At 42.1% G+C, this 20994-nt stretch overlaps 1 protein-coding gene across 5 annotated transcripts in view; it reads right to left on the reverse strand.

Annotated features, from left to right (window-relative positions):
• The window catches only part of LOC144763221 (potassium/sodium hyperpolarization-activated cyclic nucleotide-gated channel 4-like), a 1875862-nt gene that overhangs the window by 1094917 nt on the left and 759951 nt on the right, over positions 1 to 20994 (reverse strand). For all 5 annotated transcript variants that reach the window (XM_078648610.1, XM_078648611.1, XM_078648612.1 and 2 more), the window contains exon 5: positions 3598 to 3759. In XM_078648610.1, the coding sequence (XP_078504736.1) occupies positions 3598 to 3759 (162 nt within the window). The remainder of the gene's footprint in view (positions 1 to 3597; positions 3760 to 20994) is intronic.

The following is a 20994-nucleotide window of genomic DNA, read 5'->3' on the forward strand; positions in this document are numbered from 1 at the left end:
CGTTTTTCAAAATGCCCCTGGGATTTGGTTCCCCCGGGGGCTAATTAGCTTTGAAGCGCGGCAGCCGGCGTTTAGGTTTTTTTTTTCATTGACAAGATCCGGCATCCTGCACGGATTTTTGCCAATTTTTAAAAATACTTTTTTTTGGGGGGCCTTGGGGGTCCATGTGGTACCTACTGAGCAGGTCTAGGGGGTCGGGGTGTTTCTACCCTGCCCCCTTTTCGCGTTTTGAGCGTTTGTTTCTAGGGTTTCTTGTGCCTTGGTTCTACCGAGGCACAAGATGGCTGCCAACACTTCCTGATTTGGAGTGTTGACAACCAATTAGCATACAGCTTGTGCACGGCAGGGTGCGCTTAGGATACGAGGATCCTGCACAGCCATAGATATATAAATGCTTTTACCTGTCATTTTCTCAAGAACTACTGAACGGATTTACACCATTTAAGCAAAAGGCACGAGTCTGAGGACTACCTCTTTGCCAAATTTGGTGTAATTCCGTTCTGCAGTTCGGGCTGTAGCTGCGTCAAAAGGTTCCTATGGAAAATTGCATGGGGAAAACACGTTTTGGGACCCCCCTTTTTTCTCGGCCCACTTGACAAATCACCCCTAGACTTTCAGGATAGGAGCGGACCGGAGCTGATAATTAGTTTTGAAAATTTCGCGAAGATTGATCTACGGGCACCAAAGTTATTCCAAATAGAATGTTGTGGATTTCCTATGGAAAATAGGTCCTAACTATATCTACCTACTGGCGACCAGTAGGTAATACACATACACACACACACACACCAAAATGTTGGTATTTCAAGGAGCTGTTAACCAACTGAGAAGACCGGTAGGCTGTGTAAACAAATCTGGGAAGAGGATGCTGTCTCTTTTACTATTTTTAACCCCTTTAAAAATACTTTATGCCTCCAATTACTAAAAACCCAGACCTCCCCTGATATTTTTGAGCCTCTTGTTTCATGTCTGCCTTAACATCGAAATGCGCATTTACTTCACTCTGCTCTTCAGGAAAGGCTTACATTCAAAAGTTCCTACTACAACAAAATGGTGTTCCAGAGTGCCTCATTTTTTATACAAAATGTTAGCGATCTAGTTGTTCATTAGAACTCTTTGGTGATTACTGGGAAGTTAACTGATCGACTACTGCTGTTGTTGAATGTACATTTTACTGAAATCGATGAGGAAAATACAATGAGAACTCATGGACAATGTTTTGTCATTTTAGCTTTCTAGAGCACTAGTCATATTTTCTATGTAAAAAGTACTCTTATTTTGTTAATTTCCAAAGGAAATGTTTTAGGTTTTACAGCTTTGATTCAAATTGGATGGCTTTCATAAATACAGAATATTAGCACCATGGTTGTTCAGTATTACACTGTTGGAAGCTGCAGTAGAAAACTGGGGAGTTAACTGACAGACTGGTGCTGGTGTTAAAAGTAAATGTTTCGGTATGCATGCCAGAATGTTTTACTGACATTGGTAATTTTTATTTCAATCTACACAATGATACATATATATCCAGAGACAACTTCTCCATCAAGCCTGAGTGAGAAATGCGTGATGAGGCAGGCTACTCCTTGAGAGCTCACAGGTGGGGTGGCATGTAACCAGCTGGACAAACTGGCAAACAAGAAAACCCCAGATTAGTCCCACAGATAGGCAGAAATACCACAACGGTCCCTAGCGATTGGACGCATTAAAGTACATATGGCTGAAGTGATGCCACAGTTCCAAAACACCATAAAGTCAGATGCCGTATGAAGTTAGGAACGCTCAGCCAATCAGAGCAAAGCACACACAGTACACCCAGCAATCATGCGCTTCCTAAACCAGACATCTGGACATTTCACCTACCGGCCCTCATTGTGTCCATGCAAGGTCAAGACCCACCTTCATTCACTATCGGTTGGCCTGATTTACACTCCGTAACTAGGCCCGCATTCCTTTCTCTAAAATAAGATCTAAATTGGTTTATGATGGTCCAAAGACTGTAAACAAAGACACTCGGAACAAATGGATGGTGAGTCAGTCCTCAAGACTCTTTTCTGTGGATGTTTCCCAGCCCAAGCATTTAATTAAACCAACAGTTTTTTTTTTACAAATGCCTCGTCTTTTGTTTTATCAAGGCAAATTAATATTCCAGCAACAACATGGATAGAACACATAACAAATGCATCCTCATTTTAGCTACCCTTTTTGTGATTTCCAAAGGAAATGCTTTACATTTTAACAGCTTTGATTCCATCAAGATGGTTTAATGTGTGCCACAGTTGTATCATGAAAACAGAATGTTAGAGCTCTAGTTATTTATTAGAATGTGATGGGAAGCTGCAGCAAAATACTGGGGAAGAAATTGACAGTCTGTTCTTGCTGTTGGAAGTACATTTTACTAAGAATATCAGACTTTATGCTAACATGGCTGAGAAAAGAAAATTAGTGTGAACTTATAGAAAATGTGCTCTCATTTCAGCCTCTGAGGCACCTTATGCAACCTCTATTAGAAAATCATGAGAGAAAATAGTTTTCTTTTCTTTCGAACATGATGAGGCCATGCTATTTTCAGTGTTTATTTTCTTGGATTTGATAGGTGTTACCTTAGCGTTTTCCAAACTGTTTGCAATCAGTGCTTATCGGTGTTTATTCAACTGGCTAACCCCCTAAACAGACTACAACTGGGTTTTTCAATTGTTAATAAAACATGTTGTGTTTGTAATGATTGTTAGAAAACACATATTTAATTTAAAGTTGAAATAATGCAGGGTACTTAGGGGCCCATTAGGGTCACGGGCGGATCGCCACCGCCCACATGGTGGTGGCGATCCGCCCGTGTTCCGACCCCGCCCGCCACCCAATTCCCCCTGCCATATTACTATGGTGGGGGGAGCTTGGCGGACGGAAAGACCGTCCGCCGCTTTTCTGCCCGGTCAACGAGTTGAACGGGCGGAAAAGGGTTTCATATGGTGGCGGTGTCTGTTAGACACCGCCATCCATATTACTATGCAGGCGGGGACATGCATTTGGAAAGGCATGTGGTGTCTGACATTGGGGGCCTGTTGTGGGCCCTCAGGGACTCGGGGGTTAGGGGTGCACATGGGGGGTACCTATGGTACCCCTCAGCAGTTCCATGCACAACATGGCAGGCACCGCGTGGTGCCTGCCATGTTGTGCATGGAAATGCACAACATGCCTTCCTCGCATTGTGGCGGGCGGTGCTGAGTGCACCACCCGCCACAATGCCAGGAATGCAGGATGCGCCCGCCACTGTGGCGGGTGCATCCTAATTGCCCCCACGGGACCCCCACCCTTATGGCGGGCAGTCCCGTTTCCCGATAGGGTGCCCGCCCGCCATGCTAATGAGCCCCTTAGTGTCTTCCCATTGGCAGTGTTTCCAATAAATTTTGTTAGACTGGCACAGACATTTTGTGACATGTTTATTCCTATAATTTCATCTCCATTAATTTCTTTAAATGCCCTACAGCTAAACCCAGACAAAAATCCAAATGAGATCCTTAGAAATTGCAATCACTTTATAGGACTGTTTGCTCCATTTTTCAAAAAGTAACAACGTCGAAATTATTCTATGAAACTCACCAAAGCTGCCATATCACGTACCCAGCAGTCTTCTGGAAAATGTGCCAGTCTTTGAATGAGAAACTGACAGCAGGAAGACCAGTGCCAGGTTAATATCATCATCAAACATGAGTAAATCAGTTGCATGTAACTAGTCAATCCCAATTTACTGAAGTCATGCACCTTTAAAGAAAGAGAAATAGATGTATTTCTTTACAAGAGTTACCACAAAATAAATCATTTCATAGATCCCACATGCCCCTGTTTTGCATGTTTTCACATACACATATACATTAATTTCAATTGCATGATTTCAAACTACCCTCCCTGCCCTTACTGAGCTAACCCACCATTGATAATGGCCCGCCAACAACCACAGCCCTCGTTAATGCTTCACAGGGTTTAGTTGTGTTTATTCCTCAGACTCTACTGAGTGGAACCTTGAGATTTATGCACGCAAAATATTTCAAACAAACAGAACTCTGTAGGAATACCTATGACCAGGTTAACCGTCTAGAAAGGCATTCATGTGCTTATAAATGTTTCTGATATGTGCATATGTAATGCTTTATTAAGATTGTGCATCAATGAATGTATTCCATGCAAATACATATGTCCGCCTCGTTTGATTAAAAACTCAATAAACATATTTAAAAAAAATAATAATAAATATTCTAGAGATAGAAATTGAATGGGCACTTTCGGTGCAAATATCCCTGTCAGAAATGTAATATGCACTGCTGCAGCAGGATGGAACAAGTCAGCATCTTTTTATCCAACTGTGTGGATAAACCAGCCAATAACTGCTGTGTGCTCTAAAAGGTATTCAAGCTATTTACCTGTGAATAGATTTCTGTAGTATTGTGTGCAAGGTACCTGTGGCACACGCTTTGAAAGAGCTGTTCTTGTGCCAGCCTGTGCCGTCATAATTTGTTAAGAATGTACTATTTGGCAGTTGGTTTCCTGCAGTTTGTTCATAAGCGTATCTCCACTGCTGTGGTCTGCTGTAAGAATTAAACTTGCTTTCAATACAACTGCAGTGTGCGCTCTTCACTTCCTTTTGGACACGACTGCAGTCCCCAAACAGATCTAGCACATCCTGTGGGGTGACCATTTTTCCAGCGGATTTCTTCCTGATTAGTAGAGAGAGATAAAATAGAACTGTTGTGTCGTAGTAAGGTGTTCCAGTAGTCTTGGTTAGTTTACAGATGATAAGTTTATTGATTTTAGATGTTCAGATTTATTTTCCTGTAAAGATGTAATCAAGACCCCACCAGGAGCAGCCTCTTTTCTGCTGCTCAGCCCAGGATGCAACTGATAGTACCAGTCACAGCATGCCAAACATTCCAATGACATCACATTCACACTAACATTCTACTCTCACTGGCTGTTCCGCAGAGGCAGAGAAATAGGGGAGATGTAAGGTAGAAACCTTAGATATAGCTAGAACCTTGGAGAAATCTACTCCTGACAGGCAGTGGACAGCTCAAGTTCCGTGTTCTCCACTTTTTGCTGTTTGCTGTGCCTCTCTCCCTCGTCTGGCGTTAGCCCGCCTTCCGGAGTGACCTCCGTCATCTGCACTCAGTCAGACCTCCCAGGATATAGAGGCATGGATTAGCAAATTTAGCGGCACCAATAAGGAAATTTAGCGGCATTTTTGCAGCACTTTATTTTACTCCTACTCATTCATTTTCAGCCTGAAATCAATGGAAACTGTTTAAGAAGAGTATTCCACTTTGAAATGTATTTGAAGTGTCTGCAGCTCTACGGAAGCACTGTTCCAGTCCTAACCTCGTGGGAGGGAGCTGCTTTTCTCCCTGGGACGTTCTAGTGTCTATATATGCACCTCTGCCGGAGGACCTCTGCCTTCCAGGTCCGTGAGGCAGGATACCTCTTCCTCAGACACCCTAGGGCATAGGACTGTAGTGGCTGATACAAATAAGTGACACAGACTGCATAGGGAGGTCACCTCCTGCTTACCTGGTCCAGTCCTCATAGGGCGACCTGAGCAAACATAGCCTGGCCTCGAAAGGGACTCTTGTCCTGAAGATTTTGGAGAGGACGCTTCAACTTAAAGACCTACTTTCTAGACCCCATCTTAAAAGGTTTGAGAATGTTTTACTCTTCCAATGCTTTTTGCACAATGTCATCAAGTTCATTACCAAATAATTTTGATCCTCTAAAATGTAATTTTTTTAAGTAGATCTCACTGAGTGGAGTCTAGTTTCCATGACCTTATCCAAAGCAGTCTAGGACCAGCTATTGAAGGCCCAACCAACGCTGCGGCTGTCCACAAGCTTTTATTTTATTGTTTCCCTTTTGATCTCCTATTCTTTTTTCCCGCTTCCATAAAATATTACTTCTACGTGTGGTGACAAGATCCTGTGGTGCAGGAAATATATGTTGAAGATAATTTGATAAAGATTTTAGATGGTGTTTGCAATTCCATTTAAGTGCAGCACCCCACCCAGGCATGCACTTCACCTTAAATGATGCTAACAGTGACCACAAGCACATGTTTGTGCATACATAACTGTGACCGGCTCCTGAGAAAGGGATACCATGAAATGATGTATGTAAAGCAGGGTTTTCTGGAAGGAAGAAGTCATGTGAAGGAAAAGAAACAGCTTTCTGTGCCACCAATGCATATCACGACTCACCCTCGTGGTGACCAGAGGTTTTGCTCACCTGGTTGTTGGTGGGAAGTGTCAGTTGTCCGGCCACAACCACAACCACAAAGCTGATAGGTGTTCCGAATGCTGAAATCCCATGTTAGTTGGTTTCCCAGAGAGGCAGTGGCATGCATGCAAAATGTGATAGCTGTTTCGTTTGCAAGAGAGCATGGTGGCATCATGAATGCTGAACCCCACCCATCATCACTTGTTTTCCCAAGATGGCAATGGCATTGATGCAAGGTGCAAGCAACTGTCTGCTAGTTCTGGAAGACTGAATTTGCAGCATCTTGGAACATTCTCATTCTATAAAAATGCATCAAAAAACCCTCCACAGTGATCTCAGAGGAAGAGATTGGGACTGTGTGCAGTAAAAAAGAAGTATATACTCTCCATCCTGGGTGTAATCCTTTAGGGAAATAGTATACAGTTATAAAAAAAAAAAAATAGTCAAACGTAGTGGAATGTGATTGTGAAGGTACTGCAATGACCTGGAAAAGTGTACAGTTCTGCTTTACTGCATGACATAAAATACAAATCTATTCCCCTTCTATCAAATAAGGGATTGGTTGAATACACTGAAGTATTGACTTATTGAGATTTTTTTTCAAAATGAGCATTCCCTGCTTTGAGGTGCAGGTTGAACATTTTAACAAAGAGGTATACACTCTGCCATTTTACAAAATATGTGTGATGTAATGAAAAAACACACTGAACATAGGAACACTCTGATCTGAAATGTAATTTTACAGGCCCTCTCTAAAGCAGTTGCCCATTTATGGATGTCATCCCCAACATGGTAGGGAGGTTCAACCTTGCTCAGGTTCCTATTAGCAAAGGAATGTTACTTAACTCTAGGGACACTGTTGCTGCCACCATGGGACTCTAGTCCTAATTTCTTAATTGCCTTCTGGACTTCTAGGTACTCTCTGTCAAGGGACAGCTGCTCTTTCCTGGGCCTAGGCCTAGCTTTCTCAAGTTTAAGCCTTTGGTATTCCCTATCCAAAGAGTTCCCTCCCTTACTAGAAATGGAGGTCTCTACTGACTGTCTAAAAGTATTGGATTCTGCAGAGGAGGATGTAGACCTCCTTGGTCTACTCTGCACCTTCCCAGGAGGATCAAAGGGGCATCCTATTGGTCCTCTCTGTTCTCCTCTGGGAGGTCTGATTTGTTACGCATTTAATCTCCTATAAGGAAAGTGTCACACTGATACAGTTTGGTCAAAAAGGGCCTTCTATTCGTAAATTGTCTGTACAAACACCATTTTTATTCCCAACAGCAAAGCGCGCATCACAATGCCCTACGTTAGTGTGAATGTCTTTGAGCTTTAATACGATCTGAAGGACACACACGGCGAAGGTGCAGGGGAGTCACAAAAAAGAACAAAACAGGCTTCTGTAAGCCAAACACTCTGTACATGCCTGTTGTTCTCGGAAATGAGTAATGTCTAAACGTACTTTATCTTACTATCAAAAAAGTGCTAAAAGCATTTACATCGTGAGTCAAAAAAACTGTGACTGAAATTATACCAACCTCACACCATATTTAATATTACCACTTTGCGTAACACTGAATGTATTCCTATACATATTAAAGGGTGAATACAGAACCTCTTTTTGTAATAACATACGTTCTATATACAGCATTACTATAATTGGGATGTTGAATTATAGTCCATACAATATATCTATCTATCTATCTATCTATCTATATATATATATATTCACTGAAAAAACCATAGGTTATAGACCATATATAGTTAGGAATTAGCATTTACAAAACCTTGAAAATTCACTGAAAAAAACATAGGTTATAGACCATATATAGTTAGGAATTAGCATTTAGAAAACCTTATTTTACTCACACAAAACCATTGAAATTCCATATATAGTTAGTTGCACTAACTATATATCGCGCACCCGCAATCCACTGCTGATGATGTCACATATTACATCATTAATGACATGGTCAGTGACATCACTGATGACATCACTGATGACATCATCTAGTGTCTGTGTGTTTTTGTAAAGTTTAAATACGTTTTACATATTGAAGAATGACTGGATGGATGGAAGACTGAGTGTGTGTGTGGCTGGCTGGGAGGTGTGTGACGCTGTGCATATCAATGTGTACTTGTATCAGTGATTGTATAAGAGAGTAAGTATGTGTTAGTATATGTGTGAAAAGTATGGTGTTCTGTGTTTAACTATAGATGAGGAAATCGAAGTGTGATTGATTCTTCACAGGACTGACTAGGTGTATGAGTGCATATGATAGTGTTCTAATAATAACTGACTGTATGTATGAGTAATTGTATGGGTGAATGAGTGAATGTGTGTGTAGACGTACGAATCAGTGAGTGCGTATGTAGTAACTGGTATTGGTGTGTCATGATGTCATCAGTGATGTCATTTGAGATGTCATCAGTGATGTCATTTCAGATGTCATTAGTGATGTCATCAGTGATGTCACTGAAGTATGGTGTTCTGTGTTTAACTGTATAGATGAAGAAATGGAAGTGTGATTGATTCTTTACAGGACTGACTTGGTGTGTGAGTAACTCCATGGATGAGTGGCAGTGTGTGACTGTCTGCATAGGTGTATGAGTGCATATGATAGTGTTTTAATAATGAGTGACTGTATGTATGAGTGATTGTATGGGTGAATGAGTGAATGTGTGTGTAGACGTAGGAATCAGTGAGTGCGTATGTAGTAACTGGTATTGGTGTGTCATGATGTCATCAGTGATGTCATTTGAGATGTCATCAGTGATGTCATCAGTGATGTCATTTAAGATGTCATCAGTGATGTCATCAGTGATGTCACTGACCATGTCATGAATGATGTAATATGTGACATCATCAGCAGTGGATTGCGGGTGCGCGATATATAGTTAGTGCAACTAACTATATATGGAATTTCAATGGTTTTGTGTGAGTAAAATAAGGTTTTCTGAATGCTAATTCCTAACTATATATGGTCTATAACCTATGGTTTTTTCAGTGAATTTTCAAGGTTTTGTAAATGCTAATTCCTAACTATATATGGTCTATAACCTATGGTTTTTTCAGTGAATTTCATTGGTTTTTTAACAGCTAATATCTGTAGCTGTAAAATGTATTCTTCTTTAAATCCAAAAATATATTTTATATGTTTATTAATAATTTTTTTTTTTTTTATATATTTTTTTCTTCGTTCCCGCTTCGCGAATCGGGAAGCTTCCCGTTAGCTGACCTTGATGCCGCGAAATAGACCGCGAGCCGGTAAACGTTTCTTTACCGCAACTGCCGCGTTAGAAAACAACATCGTGACGCCTCCCGTCCGCATGACGTTTCGCGTTGTCGCGTGATACGTCATATGACGTGCTACGTTAGCGAACTGGTACGCTTACCGAGTCGCAAAGCACAGGTTTCTGGAAGCAAACCGGGAGGCCCTGCAAAGCGCTTAACGTAAACACAGCAGGTCATGTGACTTGGTAATAACACTTTTCATTGGTTCATTTCACTTTTGGTTTCCTAATGATGTAAGACTAGGTCATATAATCTAAAATGAACACTTTTCATTGGTTGAGAACTATTGTTTTTCCCAAATGATGAAAATCCCTCCTTCTTTCCTCACTCTGACTTTCATCATTGTGAGAGAAAGACCCTTTGTTACCAGTGAGCAATGGCTTCTTTAGTAGCTTCAGCTGGTGCTTCCCCACCACCTCCACCACATCCAAGGAAGAGTGGACCACCTGCTCAAGTTATAATTCAGCAAGAAGAGGAAGAAGAGGAACAGGACGACGAGCACGAAGAGAGGCACTTTTTGCCTGAGGAGCCCAGGACGTCTCACCGGAAAGAAAACTTCATTTGGCAATTTTTTAAAATTCCCAAAGGTCAGAAAAAAGTAAATGCAAGATACGTAACTTGCCTTATATGTCAAGATAGACTGTCCAGAGGGACCCACAAAAAATACAGTTTCGGAAACTACACAATGCATCGCCATATGACTAGGTGGCATCCTAACAACTACAGTGCTGCACAGTTTCGTAACGACCTAGATAATCTCCCTATTATGGCCAGAAGATCTGTTGTACCGGAAGTAACGGGACCAGAGGGCAGGAAGATGGTGCCAAATATTCAAACGAGATTTCATGAAGTAAAACACGTCTGCGTACATTGCAATGGATTCATTTGCTACGGAGAAAGAAGCATCACTCTGATCAACAGAGCTATTGACTATCATATGCAAGTTTGTACGAAACGCCCCAAATAATAAATACTTTTTTTTTGTTTTGTTGCTCCTGTTGAGCCCTTTACAATGAATCGTTTTCATTGCCCCCTGCAAGAAAAACCCAAAAAATATAAAACTGTTCAGAAAAATTCAAAAAAAGTAAAAAAATGTTCAGAAAAATAATAAAAAAAATATAAAACAACAAAAACAATAAAAAAAAAGTTCTTTTCAGAACTACCTCCCCGTTATTAAAAAATTGGTACAATATTTGGAACTGTGCCAACCTCTATTTCTCGTAGTTCGCTTCCCAGTTCGCTCGCCGGTACGCGAACCGGAAGTGAACCAAAAATTTTTTTTTTTAAAAAGAACAGTAAGTATAAGGGAAGGAAACAGACACTTATGTTAAAAGAAAGACAGCTATAGGGGAGTAAACTAGAGATACTATTACCCGTAATCCACTGCTGATGATGTCACATATTACATCATTCATGACATGCTCAGTGACATCATCAGCAGAGGATTGCGGGTTTTTTGGCAACGTGCCTTATCCACGGTTTAATAACGCTGCCTTTTGCTTTATATAAGTTTTCAAATTGTATGAAATATATACCAATAGGTCGTTATGAACCTTTAGGTAGTGCTTTTCTTCATGAGGTCTGGTCGCTTCCATACACATACAGATGTTTCAAAGATGATCAAGAAGTTTATCTGAATGGAGAGGAATGCACTGAGACGCCAGATCATTCACTAATGTGTAGGCACATACAGTTACACGGTTCATGCAACAAACACCGACCAAATATGGCTTGCGTGTTGCAAGGCACGCCAGTTCCTGCTATCATCCCCACGTTCAAGTTGTTGGAAAATGGTAGTTATTTGATGCTCAATAATGAAGATTGTTCTGGGTTAATTAAAAGTATTCCTTTTATCGTAACAGTAAGTGAACGGGTTATTTGCTGCAGAAATGTTCTATTTCCTCCCACACATGAACATAGGGAGTTTTCAATCTGGCCACAAATACCAACCTTGGGAGCAGATTTCAACGGCATGGCAAGAATAAGAGCTCTTTTGTCTCAGAGAGAGGTGGCCTTGAGTTAGGCCCATGAAACTTTCGTGCTTCACATAGCGAACACCCGTACAGAGGTGCAGACCCTTTTCAATACAGATTTGCCTTTCCATTTCAGCAAGATGGTTCGGACTATCTTTAACGCGTCCTCCACAAAGGGCCTGGCGCACTTTTTTAAAGTTGTTACCAGTGGTCTCGTGACTTCATTTGAGAAAATCTTTGGAGTCATCCCTGCTTTCTTTCATTCTATTTTTTTCCACTGTGCTTCGTGGATTCCCATTTTTACTTGCATTACCAGCGGATGCTCTTGTGCTTTTTTACATTTTTAAATATGGATGTCCCTCCTGTGCAAGCTCCCGCCCTGCAGCTGCTGACACTGTTCCGCAATCGCATGCTAGAATATTATGGCACAATGCCGTTGGCGATATTAAGCACGGCATATGGATTATCTTTTCGATTCTCCTACTTCACCTGTGTCCAGCCTGTATTTCACTGCCTGACCTGTGATTTCGATTGGGCCATTGATTTGTGTCTCTGCGGACCGGTTTCTCCTGACGTCGACTTTAATCAGCTGATGACTCCTATCATTACTCACGAGTTGGTTTGTCCTGGCGAAAGGATTATGGCTGTGGCATTGATGCATGGACTAATTGGTCCCTGGAATTTACTGGCGGCAACACAGTCTTTCTTGGAACAGAGCTTTCTTGAAAACCCACCGAGCTGTCCTCTGATGGTGATAGAGGATCCGGTGCTGGGAGAGCACGTATGTTCTTTTCCGCTTTTAAATTGGATGGCTGAACTCTTTTCGGATGAAGACGGTGACTTCCTATTGGAGGCTGTTGCAGCTTATTTTGCATACACAGTTATGTCATAGACCTTTTTCATGTTTGATATGCTGAGTACTAGCATTTCATTGACAATTCATTGACTTATTTGTCAAGTTTTTATTATTTAGCTTGCCTATTGGCTTAAGACTCGATAAAGTACTTGGCTGTTTTATTTCTCTTTAGCATTAAATTTTCCTAGTTTTTAATGTTTTACCTTGCGGACCGTCCACATATAAAGTTGCAATCTGCTCTCATGAGATGGCACTTCTATTATCTTATTCAGTTCGTTTCCGGATCATGGGGAGGTGTCATCTAGGTCCTGGATATCTTTACACCGTGTTAAGTTAGCATGGGCTCATTACCGGTTTAAACGCCATTTTTCCTTTTTTGCAACTTCTGCACACGACACTTAGTTGTTGCTTTAGCTTTCAACCTAGTAGTTCATCGTGGTTTACATGAGAATAATATGTTATTCCTCTACTATCTGCTTTGCTTGTTAAACTATATCTGTACAGCGAGTGCTGAAGTTTCAAGAACAACACGATACAGAATTGTTATGAGGTCTGATCTCCACGACTTCATACTCATAACATAAGTGCAGCTTCTGCCAATTCTGGGCATGAGGCGGGTTTTATATTGCTTTGCCGAACACACATACACAACAGTTGATGCGGTTCACATGAAGAGAGAGCTGGTGTATGCTGATGTGATTCCTTCAAATCTAAGACACTAAAGTATGGGCACGCCCTAAACCAACACAAACAGACCTTCTTAGCAAATAATATAATATGTGTATTAGGGAGGGTGAGATATAAGCAGCCGCGGGCCGTGGAGGGAGTTACGGTGGGGCAGGGAGGCGGGGAGGGGGAGGGGCAGGGTGGAGCCCTCTCCACCCTGCCCCTCCCCCTCCCCGCCTCCCTGCCCCACCGTAACTCCCTCCACGGCCCGTGGCTGCTTATAAGTGTTGCTAACTCTTATTCATTTACAGCATGTTAACATACTGTCACCATTCGCTTTTTATGTACTAGTAACTATGCTGGTAATTTTGCTACTGATAATATGTGTACTTGTATTATCTAAGATACTACGCCTGAGAAGACGGCATTAGTAAATAAACATTTCAAATACACATGTGTTCTTCTTAACTCCATGTTCTGGTTTCTAAGAAATATATAACGACCGACTGTTCATGAGTTCCACGTATCCTGAGGTACTATAAGTTCATATTCTGGATTGTCTAAACATTGAGAGTTTGTTATATCCAATGTGACACTGTACCTAGCTTGCTAAGGGGTTTTTGATTACTAAGGTGAGTTTTGGGGCACCCTAATTCGCCGAGGTTCCAATCCTCTGTCCACAGTTCTGTGTGAGAACAGAAACCCTGCGACAGGGGCACCCCCGACCCTTGCTGGAGCTTCATCACACTTGCGATACAACTCCAGCAATGCGCCACCTTTACGGCACAGATACATCACGCATCTGTGCTGTTTTTGCCCCATGATGCGCCGCATTGTAAATGCAGCACACCATAGGTGACGGAACAGCGGCACAGAATGACTAACACATCCCTGGTGATGCGCCAGTCATCATAAATCTATCCCTATGCTTCTTATCTTGTTAGAGATGAACCGCCATATGTATCATCAAAGTTTTTTGCATTTCCTAAATAGCGAACTTTAAGGAATAAATAGCGATTCTTTACCATTCCTAGTTTGCGATGAGCTATTTGCTAATTACAAATTACCCATTCATTTCCTTCATTTCCATAGGGCGGTTGGACTCACTTTTAGCTCGAACGGCTGAATGGATTTCCACGAAACTTGGCAAAATTGTAGGGACTGGTAGCCCGATGTGCCTTTGCTATGTCTCAAGATATATGCTCCAGTGGTTTTTACGAAAATTAACTTTGAAAAATATATATTGGGCTACATTGGCCTATATATATGTTGGAGCCCAAATGTAGCCCAATGTAGCCCAATGAAGCCCAATGAAGCCCAATGTAGCCCAATGTAGCCCAAAGATGGCCGCCAGAGACAAAAAAAACAAATGTAGCCCAAATATCAGCCAGATGTAGCCCAACTATAGCCCAGTGACAGAATGACCAATCAGCTTCGCAAACCTCCGTTACGCGAAGCGGAGCGCTGTTACAGATATATATCTTTTTTTGAACGTTAATTTCTCAAAATCCACTGGAGCACATGTATTGAGACCTAGCAAAGGCACATCGGGCTACCAGTCCCTAATATTTTACCAAGTTTCGTGCAAATCCATTCAGCCGTTCGATTATTATTATTATTTTTTTTTTTTGCCCCGCGGGGCCCTTTTAAAACCTCCACATCAAACCTAGCGGGTCAGCGAGGATCTACTATGCCCCCTTATGGTCATTTGCCCCTTCGCTTTGGCCTCCTCTTGTCTCTCGATCCTACCGAGAGACAAGATGGCGGCCGCTACGGACTGTTTGGAATGTTGACAGACGCCGGAGAACCAATCAGCTTCGCTTCACAAAGCTCCGTTGCGCGAAAAGTCCGCGAACCAGAGCGCTGCCCGGTCCGCTGTTACAGATATATATCTTTTTTTAAACGTTAATTTCTCAAAATCCACTGGAGCACATATATTGAGACCTACAAAAGGCACATCGGGCTACCAGTCCCTACAATTTTGCCAAGTTTCGTGCAAATCCATTCAGCCGTTCGATTATTATTATAATTTTTTTTTTTTGCCCCGCGGGGCCCTTTTAAAACCTCCACATCAAACCTAGGGGGTCAGCGAGGATCTACTATTCCCCCTTATGGTCATTTGTCCCTTCGCTTTGGCCTCCTCTTGTCTCTCGATCCTACCGAGAGACAAGATGGCGGCCGCTACGGACTGTTTGGAATGTTGACAGACGCCAGAGAACCAATCAGCTTCGCTTCACAAAGCTCCGTTGCGCGAAAAGTACGCGTCCTGGGCCGCTGCCCGGTCCGCTGTTACAGATATATATCTTTTTTTAAACGTTAATTTCTCAAAATCCACTGGAGCACATATATTGAGACCTAGCAAAGGCACATCGGGCTACCAGTCCCTACAATTTTGCCAAGTTTCGTGCAAATCCATTCAGCCGTTCGATTATTATTATTATTATTTTTTTTTGCCCCGCGGGGCCCTTTTAAAACCTCCACATCAAACCTAGGGGGTCAGGGAGGATCTACTATGCACCCTTATGGTCATTTGCCCCTTCGCTTTGGCCTCCTCTTGTCTCTCGATCCTACCGAGAGACAAGATGGCGGCCGCTACGGACTGTTTGGAATGTTTACAGACGCCGGAGAACCAATCAGCTTTGCAAAGCTCCGTTACGCGAAAAGTACGCGAAGCGGAGCGCTGTTACAGATATATATCTTTTTTTTAACGTTAATTTCTCAAAATCCACTGGAGCACATATATTGAGACCTAGCAAAGGCACATCGGGCTACCAGTCCCTACAATTTTGCCAAGTTTCGTGCAAATCCATTCAGCCGTTCGATTATTATTATTATTTTTTTTTTTTGCCCCGCGGGGCCCTTTTAAAACCTCCACATCAAACCTAGGGGGTCAGCGAGGATCTACTATTCCCCCTTATGGTCATTTGTCCCTTCGCTTTGGCCTCCTCTTGTCTCTCGATCCTACCGAGAGACAAGATGGCGGCCGCTACGGACTGTTTGGAATGTTGACAGACGCCAGAGAACCAATCAGCTTCGCTTCACAAAGCTCCGTTGCGCGAAAAGTACGCGTCCTGGGCCGCTGCCCGGTCCGCTGTTACAGATATATATCTTTTTTTAAACGTTAATTTCTCAAAATCCACTGGAGCACATATATTGAGACCTACAAAAGGCACATCGGGCTACCAGTCCCTACAATTTTGCCAAGTTTCGTGCAAATCCATTCAGCCGTTCGGGCTAAAAGTGAGGCCAACCGCCCTATGGAAAACTCAATGGTAAAAACACGTTTTGGGACCCCCCTTTTTTCTCGGCCCCCACTGGACGAACCCCCCCCAAATTTTCAAGGGCTGCTCAGAAACAAAATGTGCCATTTTCCTGAAAATTTCAGCCAATTCCGTCCACAAACGCCAAAGTTATTAGACATAGAATTTTCAAAAAACCCATAGAGAAAAAATCCTAACTATATATACCTACTGGCGACCGCCAGTAGGTAATATATATATATATATATATATATATATATATATATATATATATATATATAAAATCTGACTTTGTAAAACAAGAGAAATTACGGATGGAGGGATGGAAAGAAGGCTGACCGTTACTGGATGATATTCCGCAGTACCGCCTCTCCCATCGCCACATCCGACTCTGCGGCTGCCTCCAAGCAGTAGTGCCTGGTGAAGGTGTGCGTAGATGCCCAGGTTGCTGCTCTGCAGATATCGTGGATTGGCACTCCTCCAAATAGTGCAGTGGATGTGGCCACTGCCCTCGTGGAATGAGCATGAACTCATGCATTTAGAGGCTTTCCAGCAGCTTGATGACAGTAGACAATTGCACTGGAAATCCATCTGGCAATTCCCCTTTTAGATAAAGGGAAACCTTTCCTTGGTGCGCTGAAAGCGACGAAGAGCTGAGAAGATTTGCGAAAGCTCTTAGTTTCTTTTAAGTAGAACTTCATACATCTTTGAACGTCTAGTGAGTGAAACACTCTTTCCGCTGCTGTTGACGGATGAGGAAAAAAACGTTTTAACACCAACGGCTCATTCAGATGAAAATCAGTTGACACCTTAGGAATGAATTTTGGATTAGTCCTAAGAATCATTCTATCTCCCTGAAACTGTAGGAAAGGCTCCTGAATTGTGAGCACTTGCAGTTCACCTACTCTTCTCGCTGAAGTTAGTGCAATGAGAAGAACCACTTTCCAGGACAAGAACTTAAGGTCCGCTCTGTATATCGGCTCAAACGGTGATTTCATCAATTGTGACAGTACTATATTGAGATTCCATAGTGGTGGTGGAGGCTTTACTGGAGGAAAGACCCTGAATAATACCTTCATAAACTGTTTGATGATCCTTGATGACCATAAGGAAGGGCCTGATGAAGACCTCCTGTAGCGGGATAACGCAGCCAAATGCACCTTGATTTATGTCTCTTACACCACAGACAAAACCTCTTCCATTTCATCCTGTAGGTTATATTGGTACTGTCTGCTCTAGCTTTGGACAGGATTCTCCTACATTCGTGTGAGATGTTTAGATGACTAAACTCACAGTGTTCAGGAGAAAGGCTGCTATCGCAAGGATTTTGGGTCCGGATGGAGCACCTGACCCCTGGACTGATGTATTAGGAATCCCCAATCTCCTTCTCAGGGGTCTTACCAATAAGTAGTCCATTAAAAAGCAGCAAAGAAATCAACAGAGAATCTGAAATATGGAAAGACATCTTTATTACAATTAATTGTGAGGCTACGTCGCCCAGTCACACCTAAAGCGACTGAATGAGATAGCCTCCTGAATGGTCTGAGCACAGATCCTTTATACCATGTATTGTGCCCTAGGCACACATTTCTGCTTTGAAGTACGTTCCCAGAACGTGCACACAGATGCAAAAACCCACTTTCAAGATAAGTCCAGGCCATAAACAATGTCCACATAATGCATACATTCTCTAACTGACAAGGCCGGATAAACCCAAAACAGTAAGGTCACAGCTCATGTCATAAATAGCTCGTGGAGGTAGGAACAGGAACAGATGAAAGTAAGATAGGGCAGGGTGTGTGTGCGATGAAAAGGTTTATGGCATGATGCTATCTTGCTCGGCCACTGGGAGAGGAACTGACCAAACAGGTACGGCCTGGGGCAATGGTTCCAACATGCCCAGGTCAGGGAAAAGTCAATCAAGGTGTACGTGGCCTTTGGAATCGAATTTAGCTGTATTATAGCCTATGTAAAGGGCAACACACAAAATGGCTGCTGTACACAAAATTGAAGCCAAGGGTTCAGAACGAAAATGACAATTTCGAGGTGAAATTGTTACTGGAATATGACGAAGATGCTTGTACATAGTGTAGTAGCCATTCTCGGTCTTTTGATATAAAAATCGTCATGCTAAGACAAAGTTTATTACATGAGTCCAGAATTTTCAGTACCACAGACGCCCCTTTTGCCCTTACATAGGCAATAACCTATACTCACGCTAGTCTGAGTCCAGTTCTATATTTATAAAATCCTCAAGATGTTGCTGAAGCATAATCCTATACTTAGTGACTCTCTCGGGACAGGTCTCCTTGCACACGCAGTAGAACAAAGGCCATATATGGCAGGACCAAAATAGGGAATGCCTCTATCTGAAGTATGTGGTACAAGACCACACGCCCAACAATCAGTGATGTTCAACTACTAACTGGTGTTGATGCAGAAACTGTACAAAAGGAATTATCAGTAAACTCTGATCTCCTAACTATCCGTGTTCGGGTAAAATCTGGACAGGATGCAAAGAAGTGGAAGTAGGAAGAGACATAGGTTTGGGAGGTGGGTGCAGATGTGAATTGGGCAGAAAAAAACAATCCCACCCATAAAAGACAATGCCATGTTTAAAAAAACACTAGAAAACACGTCATTAAGAACATATAGACAAAGTAGTGACCGCTATTACAAATGAATCATAATTTTCCACAACCCTAAGCAAAAGTAAATCCTAAAATTATCTTGTACATTTTAGGTCTTCCTATGCATTTCTGTAATTCATTATATGTTCAAGTGAAACAGTGGTGACCCTCATTAATGCTCTGAGGTGAAAAGGGATACTCTTTCACAGAAAATGGACTTTATTCTGCTTTTACTAAACAGAATACTACTTTAAAATAATGCCAGCAGAACAATGAAATCATTCTCCTAATACGTAGTCTATGCAATCACACGGAAACCTCTTGTGCAACCAACTATGCCCAGAGTCTGTTCAAAAAGCCTCTCTGGCAGACTTCTATTGTCCATCAAATCCGCTTCCGGTGTCTTCTTCGCGTTGGGCCTCTTCATTTAGGCCTTTTCATGAGAAAAAGTACTACTTAGTTGGAGTGCCCTCCTGGCAAACACTCATAGCTCATTCACAAAGTCTCAATGTCTCAAGGCAGTGCACCAGTGTCTCTTCTTTGTGGCAGACACTACAAATGATGTGCTCTTCATTGATCATGGGCACAAAACATCTCGTGCAGATCCAAGCACCACTGAGAAACAACCTCTCAAGATCAGCAGCACTTTCAGACTCCAACACTCATTATTTAGTGTCAGAGGACGCTCAAGCTGCTCTCTCATGGGCACCAGAATGTAGTGCCTTTTTCCAAACGTGGATCCTTGGGTGCACTGCCTTTCCACTGGAGCAAAGGGAAAAGAGGTGTGTGTGTGGCCAAAACTCGGGCCAAGGGCTCAAGGGACTGTACACTGTCAGAGGTTACCAGTACATAACAGGTACAAAGCTCAAACAAACAGAACATTCTGTGGCAAACAAGGAGCCAGCTCCTCTTTTCCTCTGCAACGCTTTCCGGTGAAGCAAATGCCTTGCTTGGGAGGTACCATTGACGGCACGCTGATGATCGCTGTTCAGCCTCGCGACTTTCTGGTTGCAGAAATTGTAGAGCCAAGAAATCTGTCATTCATCTGTAGTAGTTACTGATGGGGAGTGGGCTTAGTCTCGATCACAGGTCTGCAGGGTATCACTCTTCCTTTGACTCTGGAAGATCCCGCAGAACCTAGTGATATAGGAAATGTAACACAATTGTTAGTTTCCTTGAAATCAAGCACAAAAACAGTTCATGGGTTTTAACAAGGGGACTGCAAGCAGGTGGCCTGCAATCTGCAAGGGAGTGGCCACACGCCATGGGACAATGTTGGTCTAGAATACACTGTCATTTTCAAAAAGCAATTCAAACATAAAGGCAGTAGGCAAAACAGTGTCTCTAGGCTTTTCAATTGGGTTTCCGTGTGAGAGCATATCCTTCATCATCTAAGGGTAAATAACTGCATGAAAATTCTATCTAAATGGATGTTTTTACATATGGTGGCATTGTCTAATGGTGCAAATACATATTTTCCTCAATGATTAAGTACTCCTAAATTCCTTATCTAGAACATCTCAAATAGAGAAATGACATAATACAGATTATCAAGGACATGAAGAAAAGTCCCTTTAAAAAAATTGTGCATTAAGTGCACTATGCAATACAAAGGCTAATGATCAAATGTGCAGACAAAAGGACAAGAACTAGAGAGTCCTGGTATTTGCATGATTAGAACACATCTGATCCCACCAAAAATTAAAGCAGCAGGAATAAAAGAGAACTGAAAAATTAAAATAGACATTGAAAATTCGTCATGTTCAAAAGGTAGACTTAAGATATCTCCTATTGAGATGGAAAACGTGTCTTACTATAATATCGGGTCAGTTAACCAACCTATTACTACCCCGATAGTCAGTCTGGGAAAAAAATACATTTTACATAACATGCGGGTCCCTAATACATCACTTCAATCTAGAAGTGTGCACATAAACAATACACCCATAATAATAAATGGGCTGACTGGTGAAAGGAATATGGAAAAGGGAAATGGAAGTAGGACACAACTAAAATCCCCAATAACTAAGCATGATGCGTCATCGGTCAGGGGAGAAGCAACAAAAGAAAA

This window comes from Lissotriton helveticus, chromosome 6, assembly GCF_964261635.1.
Source record: "Lissotriton helveticus chromosome 6, aLisHel1.1, whole genome shotgun sequence".
NCBI lineage: Eukaryota > Metazoa > Chordata > Amphibia > Caudata > Salamandridae > Lissotriton > Lissotriton helveticus.